We start from the raw sequence: 11,189 nt of genomic DNA, 5'->3' as shown, positions 1-11,189 counted from the left end.
AGATACTGAAAGGAAGCTTGCACTCTCTCAGTAGATCATGAAGGTAGCTCAGGTAGTTTGCAAGATGGCAAGAAATCCAAGGCCGTTCTCTCTCAAAACGTTGATATCTGCTACTTGAAATGGTGACAAAGTTGCATTGAAACCTACGACCATCCCGACTGATGAAGACATTGTTTAGTCACTGTTTTTGAAAGCAGTTGTGTAGTTTAAAAGTGGTCCACAAGCTACAAACGTGTAGGAACCCATGGAAGAAAACGTTGTCAGGGATGAAGATAGTCAGAACCTTGAGCTACAAGAAGGTAGCAAGGAGATGATGATTACAGATAGAAACGGGAGACGAGGTCGGTTGCAGGGTCAGAGATATGGCTGAGGTCAAAGTTGTCGACACTTCTTAGTCAGTCTGAAGGGGCGACAGAGACTGACAAGAAGACTGTGGATCTGTCCTAAAATACACAATTGAAGGAACTTTGTGTATAGAAAATGTGATTTGGAAATATTTTGTGACTACGGATTCACTCTTGCAGATACAGTAAGAGTTGGTCTGATATTGTGACACGAGCGATCTGCACCTGATAGGCTACAGATCTGAAAATTAATACACATTCCTTGAATGGAAATTCAGCCATTAATATGAGTTTCTCTCTTACAAAGGCAAGAACATACTTGTCCATTTTCAACATTTTCAACTGCCAAAAACTAATTTGAATGAAATGAAAAAGTGCAAGGCAGGCAAGCTTGCACAGAATACAAGGGACAGTTCTTCTACTTCCACTGCCGGGTCCATCGTAGGTGGATGTCCTGCAGTTAAACGAATGAATCTGGATTATCATGGAGACAATCATTCAACTGTATCATAGTGAAAACACTCGAAGTCCTGATGGCCAAGAACCTCTCCTTGATGTGCTCCCAGATGTAAAATAATCTTGCTTTCTACAAATGTTAGTCTATTGATTTACAACATGGGTCTGGGGTTGATGACCTCTCAAAGGATGAGTCCACTTTTTAAAAACATCTATAAGCTTATTTTCTGCTCCTGATCTGGAGTTTGTGACGACAAAGGAATACTCTGTTTTTCATTGTGGTCCGACCCTTAAGCCTCTTTTGGAAGGTTTTTGGGAATGGCTATAGAAGTAATTCAGAAGGATCTTTTGATATCATGTGGTGAATAATCAAGTGAAAAGGTTCTACTCACATACGGTGAACAGCCACAACAACTATGGCATGTTTGACAATGTCTGACAGAGAGAATAACAGACACAAAAACATAGATATTTGATTGCAGAGGAACCTGGCCCTGGTAGTTCTGGCAGGTGAGGTATCATAGGTAGACACTTATGTTAGGGCAGGTTTAGTCCAGTCGGTTCAGGCGCAGGATACTGTCAGGACCGATCATTGTTCTCGAGGAGCCACACTTATTGCAGGCAGGTGCAGAGGTAACAGGTGCGAGAGCTGTGGGGGTGGAGTCAGTGACACAAATGGTAAAGAAATTCATTTTTTTTAAAGTATCAAGAGGATGGTTCAGAGACATGCAGGGATGGAAGTGAAGGTGATCATTTTCGGTTTGGTAGGTAATGCAGGCCAGCATTATCTAAGCCAGGTGCCCACTATATTATTTAGTCACAAGCTGTGCCTACTTCATGCAGCTTGGCAACCGACCTGCGACCAGACCTGTTCGTTTGGGCCAAATGACACCGACCCGTCATAGACTCGACGGCAGTAATCCCACCTCCTGTGGGGGTTTATGACTTAAGGCCCTTTTCCACTGTGTGACTGCTAAGTCCTTAACAAATTACACTAAACCTGACTAGGAAATATCAATATTCAAGGACACTAGGAACAAATGAAAAACACTAGAACTTACGAAGACCGGGGCATGAGGAGCAAGAAGAGTGAAGACTGAGGTGAGGCACTGGACCAAAAGTTGAGAATGTAGAAGCAGGAACACCGGGGCCAGGAGGGATGTCTGGCTAAGAGTCGTGGCTTGTTGTCTTCTTTTAAACCTGAGAGCAGACTCAGGGTTGAGTGCTGATGTAGTTGAAGAGTCCCCTCACACTAAAAAGAAATCCAGTGATGTAAATATTATTTCTCGTTGGCAGACACGATAGGCTATCTACTTAGCATACCCCGTTCTCTCTATGAAATGTAGCTTGTACTACATGCTGTTTTTACGAGCTGCTATTTTCGTATTGTGTGTTACAAATTGTGTTTGTACCCATTTCAGAAAAAGTTAAATCAGAATATTTGAAGAAAAACTATTTATCGTGATAATTTGATTTCCTCTGGACGCTCTGGACGAGTTGTTACTTTTGCCGAGTCCAAACATCACCCGGGTGTCGGAGGTAGCGGGGCTCCTGTAGTGGGAGCCGCTCAGTCTGTCTGACTCTATTGTTGCGTCAGTTGTGTAAGCTCTGACGCTCATGTGCTTTTGGACCCGCTCCGGTTCCCATGCACCCTCCTACCCGCTGACCGCCGACTGACCCGCGCGGCCAGTGGCACTGTTGTGAACTCTGGTTCAAAACGTCGCCAAATTCGCAGTGACGGAGCGTCCATCAGATAACGACCTTGGCAAGGCTAAGGGGCCCTGCTGGGGACATAATTAGACTCAACTCTTTGTCTCCCATTAATTTTCGTGACATGGCCCCGGTCCATTCTCCTGCTGTCAATGAAGGTGGCCAGGAACCGGCGGAATGACCTCAGGTCATCACCTCACTCTCACTCTCGTCGTAGTTGAGGGAAAACATGAAGTTGAGATTGATGAAGGTTTTTTTAAACGTATTCATTCTGGTTACTTAAATATCTGAGTCCAACTTCTTTAAGTTAATGCGCTCACATGACCACATCTAAAGTGTCACGATCATTTTTGACCTTCAAGTCCAAATGTTTTTTTTGGGAATTGGGAGAAGGTTTATAACACAACCCAGTGTAGACGTTTTAGGAGAGCAATGGACTCCACTCTGATAATTTAGTTAGTCCTCAAGGCTGCAGGATGTTTTTGATCCTGATCCCAAATCCTTATGACCAGAATTGATAGAGGAAGATCTCAAAGACTTTGTGGCTAGAACGGTTCTCAGAGTTATTATTTCGTCAATGCATTATCTCACCATCAGCATATATGTCGTTGAAAAGAACAGCATATACACGGAGACATCAAGTTTCCCTATTTTTTTGCTGGTTCCCAAATCTCCCCGGTACTGACTGGCTAGCTAGCTAGAAGCTATCAACTCTCAAAGGAGATTCATGGCAACGTGGCTGCCTTCAGACTATCTTTGGGTCGTGAAGATCTTTTGGAACAAGGGTCTCCAAAAATGTTGGGACCGCTTACTGAAATACTCAATTATTTAGCTGCAGCTGAGATCAGTGGTTTAGGTGTTCGGTGTGTTAGGTGAAGAGTCTCCTAACACTGAAGGAATTTCAAGGGAACACTAAACCTGTAATTTAACATGTTTATTTACCCAAACTGTAGAGCTAAGGAATTAACATTCTTAAATACTGTCCATAAACATTCATAGTTACCACTCAAAGGGAAATGTTCTCAATTAAACAAGGTAGCTTGACTACTACCAAATATATGGCTACTTGTTAGCAAAGTTGCTAACAATGCAAAAATCGTTATTTCACTTTTGCCACCCAAAAACTAAAAATTGTGAACTTGCTGCAACCACCTTTCTTTCTTTTAAACTTTGCATTTCTAACGTTTTGTTTCCATTCGTTTCATTTTTCGTTGGAATGTGAGCATCTAAATCCAACAGCTACACAGAAATTAGCTTCACACACTTTTGATGAGGATACACAAGACTAAACAGACACATTTGTACTGAACAAGGTTTTTAAAGGTAAGTTTTGTCCCTGGAGAAAAGATGACAAGTTGGGTTGTGGACCGCAACAATGCTTAGCACATAATGTCTGTAAAAGTAGAGCCACAGACTCAAAACATCAGTCAGTCCTTTCTTGTATTTAACTTTATACAACAACTGTACAACAACTACAAACAACAACAAATATATACAGTAAAGCAGAAAAAGTGCTATCTCCTTCCATGATCCAAGACAATTGATTTCACAGCACATTATGATGGAATAAAATCCCAATAAAAATAATAATAATATAATAATAACAATAATAATAACATTAGTGTACTTTCAGTGATAAAATAAAAGGTCTAAACAATGTTTTCTATGTTCTAAAGTTGTTAGTGTTGCGTCTGAAAAAAGTCAGAGCGCTACTTCATTTCATAGTTCAGCGAAGCTGTGCCACATTCTTTATTTCTCTTCTGAATAATAGTCATTGTCAGGCCCTGGTGGAGTTCAAGTGTTAGGTTTGTTGATGCTTTGTAAGAAAGGTACTGACCACTGCCGAAAGAAGCCAGGTGGCCACTTTCGTCTTTGTTTTGCCAAACTCTTGGATTTCCACAAGGGTCGCGAGCCATCCTCGAGTTTGTCATGGAGTCTCCTCAGAGTCACCCCAAGTACCAAAAGTACGTATTCACTGCCTGTAGCTTCACAGAACACAGATCCAAGACCGTCTCAAAGTCCTCGTTCCGAGGTGAAGTTGTGACTTTATGTACAAACTCTGTCAGTTCAGACTCTATAAAATCAAAATTCTGACTCGTAAGGTCTTTATGTTATTTCACCCAATACTGTATGTGGTCGTAATGTTGTGGCTCATCCTTGTATAAAACCTGGTCAGGTGATAATAATTGATTTTATATTCTGCGACACTGAACCTCTGTGAGTCACCTCAGTATGTTCTGGATCAGCTGGAGGTCGGTGACCTGACAGTGGTGGTGACCAGGACTGTTTTCAGAGCAGACTGTTGTACGTGAAGTAGACGTGCAGACCGTTGACCGGGTGAACGATCGGCACCGTCTGCATTTTAGGATAGTTCTCCGTGGCCAGGGTCCATTTGCAGGAGCCCACCAGCTCCACGGCCAGAGTCTTGAGGATGATCTGAGCGAGTTCTTTCCCGACGCAGCTGCGCACGCCGCCGCCGAAAGGCACGTAGCTGAAGCGAGACGCTTTGCTCTCGTCGTGCTCCGGCCCGAACCGGTCTGGATTGAAGAGCTCCGGACTGTGGAAGACCGACGCCGTCTCGTGAGTGTCTCTGATGCTGTACATGACACTCCAGCCTCTGGGGATCTGGAAGCCCTGGAAGAAAAATGAACTACATGAATATGAAGTAACGTGTTGGTTTTGGAGAACTTTGTACCAGCCGTACAATAATTCATCTCATACTTTATTTGAATCATTTTTCTACCTGTCGAGTTTGTACCTTTTTACATAAGTTATTGTGGGTTTTCGGGGGAATTTTAAAGATATACAGTAATTGTTTTAACATAGTGTTTGGGACTGATTGTTGGACTGAACCGGACATTTACGCATTTAGCACCATTTTCGTCAAAGCGACTTAAAATCATTTTTACCCATTCTTACGTTGGTGGGAGTAGGCTGCGATGCAGCGAACAAGCGCAACATCAGGAACAATTAGTGTAAGTTGTCTTGCTCAGGAACACAATGACATAATTGTATCCTGAGCTGAAAATTAAAGCTGCAACTTCTTAACCCACAGGTCAACTACTTAAAGTTCAACTATTGTGTTGATTTAATGTGTGTTGTTGGGATGTGTGACTCTATTGTAATATCACTGTGTGTGTGTGTTGTGATGTGTGACTCTATTGTAACATCACTGTGTGTGTGTGTTGTGATGTGTGACTCTATTGTAACATCACTGTGTGTGTGTGTTGTGATGTGTGACTCTATTGTAACATCAGTGTGTGTGTGTGTTGTGATGTGTGACTCTATTGTATCATCAGTGTGTGTGTGTTTGTACAAAACTCTCTTTTCATTGAAATATTGACATTAGAAAATGATCTTAGGCTCCGCCCACTGAAAACACTTTGCTTCTCTGGAGATGAAATGTTGTTGACCTCAACCACGTCCCACTCTGCTGTGATTGGTCAAACATCAAGGTATATCATCGTGCGTCATCAACCCCGGAAGACTCCACTTCCAAAGGACTCGTTGTATAAACATAGCGTGGCGTGATTACAGCTGGAGGAGCAGTGAAGCCATTATTGCGCCATAATCGACTCTCGTAACCTCTCGTTCGCCAAGATTTCAGAGCAACTTTATAAAGTAATAAGATCAAAACATGGTCATGATGAGGAACTTACTGGATCTTGGAGAGAAGAACATTTACTACATGTCAGGAGAGTTGAAGTTTCACATTAGTTGTCCCTTGTCGTTGTGCTGTTGTTTTGTAATTGTTTATTGTATTATAATATTTATAATAATATTTTTCCACTTCTTTTTTCAAATGTTTTTCTCTTTAGCATAGAGTAATGAAAAAATTCCTCAATCCTTTGACTTTTCCGTCTGTTCACTTGTCCTCAATTTTCCACGAACACCGATTTTCTTTCTTTTTTTTTGTTCGTTCAAACCCCAATTATTTCAACAACTATGATTTGCTGGTGTTGGCCACTGCGGGGAGGGGGTGGGGGGTGGGCAGGGTGTGTGGGGGAACCGAAGGACGCACTTGAATGAACATGTATAATGACATTTTCCACACTGCAATTACTTCTCCACCATCCAGTGTTTGCGCGGCGAGAAGAGTTGCTGCAATGGCGTCATATGGCCCACAATAGCTTTCTGAGAACTCTCCGGACCTCACAAGGTCTTCCGCCATGAACACTGGAAATGAGGTGTTCGGTGAAGGCAGGGGACCATGTAGGGTTACGCAAGCCCTGCGGTACCTCACATGTTTTATTTCTTATTTTTCAACGGTCGGCTTTTATGTGTCGCTGGCTGACTGAGGCCATCATGGCTGGTCGACCTCTGAAGGAACAGTTCAAGGTGGCCGTGAGCTCTTCTTCAGGAGGTCCACTGGAGAGAAGCTACATCTCTACCCTAAGTCTGGGGTCGATGACCTTTTAAAGGATGAGTCCACCTTTTAAAAACGTCTATAACCTTATTTTCTGCTCCCAATCTGGAGTTTGTGACGACGAAGGAATACTTTGTTTTTCATTGTGACCTTTAAGCCTGTTTTGGAAGGTTTTTGAGAATGGCTACGAAAGTCAGTGAGAAGGATCTTTTGATGTCATGTGGTGAATAATCGAGTGAAAAGATTCTACTCACATCTAGTTCAAAGGTCTGTAAGACGGTCCGATAACCACCAGAGACTGGCGGCAGGAACCGCAGAACTTCTTTGACCACACAGTCCACGTAGCGGAGCTGGCTCAGCTTGTCCAGGGTCAGGACTGGGATGCGGGACTGAGATGGTGGAGGGCCGTTCTCGTCACGCAGCGTTTGGGGTCCGTGATTCAACATGCGACTCGTTTCCGAGTCGTCGCCGGACTCCACCGTGTCTGTGGTGACACAGGTGGGATGGTTGTCCCACCAGGACTCGTGGCCCAGTCCTTCAGCCTCCAGCTCTGCTCTGACGCGCTCCACCACCGGCGGGTGACGGAGAAGTTGCAGGATCAGCGACGTGGACGCACTCGCAGTGGTGGAGTGAGCGGCGAAGATCAGTTCTACTGCTGTTTCCTGGAAGAAACATTCTTGGTTTCATCTTTTCTTCTTCCCAGATTGATCAAATTGCCAACTTTCTCACATATTTAACCAAATCCAATAAAGAATTATTAAACAAAGAATATATAGAATATACTTTCTTTCCTAAAGTTAAGTGAACCTTCACATCAACCACCATTCCCAATATCAATGGTTCCTCATGAATAATTCAACAAAAACATTTTTTTTCAATTGGGCAAATTAAGTAAGTCAGTAATTAATGGCTGTTTATAAAGGAGGAGGTAGGAGGCATTATTTTTACTGAATATAATCTGGTTTAACTTCTTCTTTAAAGCCACATAAAAGATAAATGATAAGAACAATATGCTCATAATGCACGTAGCCTTGGTAGTAAGTGATAATTAATAATTCCTCATTGACAGAAAACTTTTATAAAAGAAAAAACATTGATTATTTCTTGTACATGTTCTGTACGAGTTTTGCTTTTTTCCACTGTTACACAAGTGACTGAACATTTTCATTGTTTTGTAAAGAATTTGAGAGTTTAAGAAGTACAGTAGTCCAAGAAAGATCATCTCCTACCATACCTTTTAAAGTGTCCATTAGCTTGTCAAGCTAACGCTAAAGTGTTTCTGTTGGTATATTCTAATTAGAGAGATATCCTTGATTTCCTGAACATTTATTGTAACTTTAACGGAGACGTTACCTTCATCTCCTGCATGCTGAGCTCGTAGCTGAGGTCCTTGGCGCTCGACATCATGTAGTCAAAGGCATCATGATATTCATCTTCATTCTGCTGGCGCTCCATCTTCTCCTCGATGATTTTCTCCATGTGGTCGTGAAGGATCTTGCGAGCTTTGATCCCCTGGAGAGAACAACGAAAACCAGGTATCAGGTATGTCCGTGAAGGTCCTCATTCATCAGGGTCATGGTTGTCCAAGAGGTTCAAAAGCGAGTCAACTGGACTGTGTAGAGATCTAGACGTTTCACTTCTCATCCTCGAAGCTTCTTAAGTTCCAAACCCCAGTTCATTAGGAACTAAAGAAGCTTCTCAGATGAGAAGTGAAACCTCACCCTAAATCTCTACTCAGTCACTTTGTCAGGTAGTTTTTAGCACATGAAGATTCGTACATTGTTTTTATATATTGGGGAAAAAATCTTAAACCTAAAGAAAAACTTTTTGTCTCTGAAGGTTCTGAAGAGATTTATTGTGGTCATACCTTACGCAGTCCACTGAGCGGAGCATCTATCGGAAGAGAGAACAGGTTGTTCATCAGCTGCTCAAAGATCTGGCCCAGATATACCAGCCGCTCCTCCTCCATCCTCAGACCCAGAAGAACCCGGATGGCGATCCGGAACGTCAGGGATTTGGCTGCAACGTAGACGTCGATAGAACCGGACTGAGCGCACCATTTGGCGACCTCGCACTTGATCACTTCTTGCAGCCGGGGCAGGTAAGACTCTAGCGCCACCCTGCTGAACACCTTAGCAAGGATCTAAGAGGGTCGGGACAGAAACACCTGTGTGAATATATCCAGGTTCAGATCAACAGTCGTCGCTGCTTCACTCACCTTCCTCTTCTTCTTGTGCAGCTCCCCGATGGAGTTGACCAGTGTGTTGGGTCCTAGGATGATGCGAGTGGACTGGGGCCACTGGGTACAGACCAGACTGTGCTCGCCCAGCAGGATCTTACGAATGTTGTCAGCACCTGTGACCCTGATAACAGGTTTCCCCAGCAGGTGAGTCTTGAACACGTTTCCGTGTTTTTCTCTGCGAAGGATGTGGAAGTTTGAGCCCTGGTGGAGACATCGGAAGAAACGTCAGGAAATATCTTCATGAAGTGGCCGATAATGACGCGACTGGTTTGTAGAGTTATTCAACGTGAACTAGTTTTCCTGTCAGTTCAAATTTTGTCTAGATTCAGAGTGGAATCTGAGCATCCTACGTCACCAACACACCGGTGAACTGGACTGACTGCTGAAACTTTCGCTGGATAATCTGTCTATAGACATGCTTCCAATAATGACCTCAGATTCAATTGCTATGTTGGTACTGAGGTGGCCCTGATCAGGCGACGTACGCCGGAGAAAAGGGAAGGCGGTAAGGAAGGAAAGACAGGACTTAGATTTAAAGAATATGGATCTGACACCAACAATCAGCACCTTGTTTTATTTGAAGCTTTTAAACATAAATCACACAATAAGTGTTGTAGGTAGGTAGGTAGTTATGTAGGTAGGTAAGTAAGTAGGTACTGTAGGTAGGTAGGTAGGTATGTAGGTAGGTAGGTAGGTAGGTATGTAGGTAGGTAGGTAGGTAGGTAGGTAGGTAGGTACTGTAGGTACTGTAGGTAGGTAGGTAGGTAGGTAGGTAGGTAGGTAGGTAGGTAGGTAGGTAGGTAGGTACTGTAGGTACTGTAGGTAGGTAGGTAGGTAGGTAGGTAGGTAGGTAGGTAGGTATGTAGGTAGGTAGGTAGGTAGGTAGGTAGGTAGGTACTGTAGGTACTGTAGGTAGGTAGGTAGGTAGGTAGGTAGGTAGGTAGGTAGGTAGGTAGGTAGGTAGGTAGGTAGGTAGGTAGGTAGGTAGGTAGGTAGGTAGGTAGGTAGGTAGGTAGGTAGGTAGGTAGGTAGGTAGGTAGGTAGGTAGGTAGGTAGGTAGGTAGGTAGGTAGGTAGGTAGGTAGGTAGGTAGAAAGGTAGGTAGGTAGATTAGTGGGTAGGTAAGTAAGTAGGTACTGTAGGTAGGTAGGTAGGTAGGTAGGTAGGTAGCTCTCAGTTGTCAAGAAATAAAGGGTGTATTCTGAATGATGTGTAATAAAGAGCAGATATTATTTAAAATGTAAATGAAATCTTATGAACTCAAACCCTTGTTTAGAAGGTCTTTCCCCTGATAATTAAAATACAAAGTAGTTTGTAGTACTTTGTTGTTTACACTTTCAAGTCAAACTCAAATTGTGATAAACATCTTCTCTCACATTAACCTAAGGTGTCAACAGTGATTAACAGATGTCAGACGAAGATAAGTTCTGTAAACAGAAGCTGATTCAACGTTTGACTTCATGGTCCAGACCATCATGTTAAACTCTTTATTTACACCATGTTACTGGATTAGTTTGTAAATGTGATGTCAATGTGTAAAAATCTAGTTCAACAAATCCCTTCCCTGGTTAACACAAGCGTATAATGGGCAAAAAAATAGTTTTAGTTTTTTCTCTGTTTATTACCCAGTAGATTGTCTCAGTTTGACTGGAGCAGGGATTTGACTGGCGGGTGATGTTCAGAGGAGCTAGACTTTCTTACAGTATGTTGACACCCTTGGATTCCAGGGGTGTTGAACTGTCACCTGGACTAAAGCACCACTTTACTCAGAGTGTGGAATGTGAAGGATACGCAGGAACGTAGTGACAGTCTGTACCTGTGGAACGCTTGTAAATACCCTCGCGCCTCCCGACGCCCCTGCTCACCTGGAACAGCCAATGGAAGGTCTCCCCGACCAGGGGCCAGCCCATGGAGCCCTTTGGCAGTGGCAGGCTGCTCTCCTTGTCGCGGGTGAGACTCCAGCGAAGGCTCCACAGCTGCCGGGTCAGAACCAGCAGCAGCAGGGCCGACACCACCGAGGTGAGGGCCGCGACCAGGGCCGACAAGGCGCCGAACTGAGCCAGTGGAAACAT

The 11,189-nt window shown here is 43.5% G+C and overlaps 1 protein-coding gene across 1 annotated transcript; it reads right to left on the bottom strand.

The window, feature by feature from the left end:
- Positions 1 to 4,786: 4,786 nt before the first annotated feature.
- Positions 4,787 to 11,189, bottom strand: cyp26c1 (cytochrome P450, family 26, subfamily C, polypeptide 1). Its single transcript, XM_087802298.1, has 6 exons — positions 10,983 to 11,189; positions 9,095 to 9,319; positions 8,744 to 9,019; positions 8,230 to 8,388; positions 7,131 to 7,538; positions 4,787 to 5,144 (listed from the first exon to the last, which is right to left on the bottom strand). Exons 1-6 carry the CDS (start codon positions 11,187 to 11,189, stop codon positions 4,800 to 4,802), a joined length of 1,620 nt encoding a protein of 539 aa, XP_087658424.1. The 3' UTR covers positions 4,787 to 4,799.

The sequence above is a fragment of the Callionymus lyra genome, chromosome 11 (assembly GCF_982586985.1).
Source record: "Callionymus lyra chromosome 11, fCalLyr1.hap1.1, whole genome shotgun sequence".
NCBI lineage: Eukaryota > Metazoa > Chordata > Actinopteri > Syngnathiformes > Callionymidae > Callionymus > Callionymus lyra.
Note: the sequence above shows the minus strand (reverse complement) of the source record. Positions and strands in the feature narration are given on the sequence as shown.

Bases quoted from the DNA above. Each gene is read 5' to 3' on its own strand.
- cyp26c1 (XM_087802298.1), bottom strand. From the start codon at position 11,189: ATGTTTCCACTGGCTCAGTTCGGCGCCTTGTCGGCCCTGGTCGCGGCC. The intron at 9,320-10,982 runs GTGAGCAGGGGC...TGTCTCCACCAG, and splicing joins CCTTCCATTGGCTGTTCCAG to GGCTCAAACTTCCACATCCT. The intron at 7,539-8,229 runs GTAACGTCTCCG...TGTTTCTTCCAG, and splicing joins TCAGCATGCAGGAGATGAAG to GAAACAGCAGTAGAACTGAT.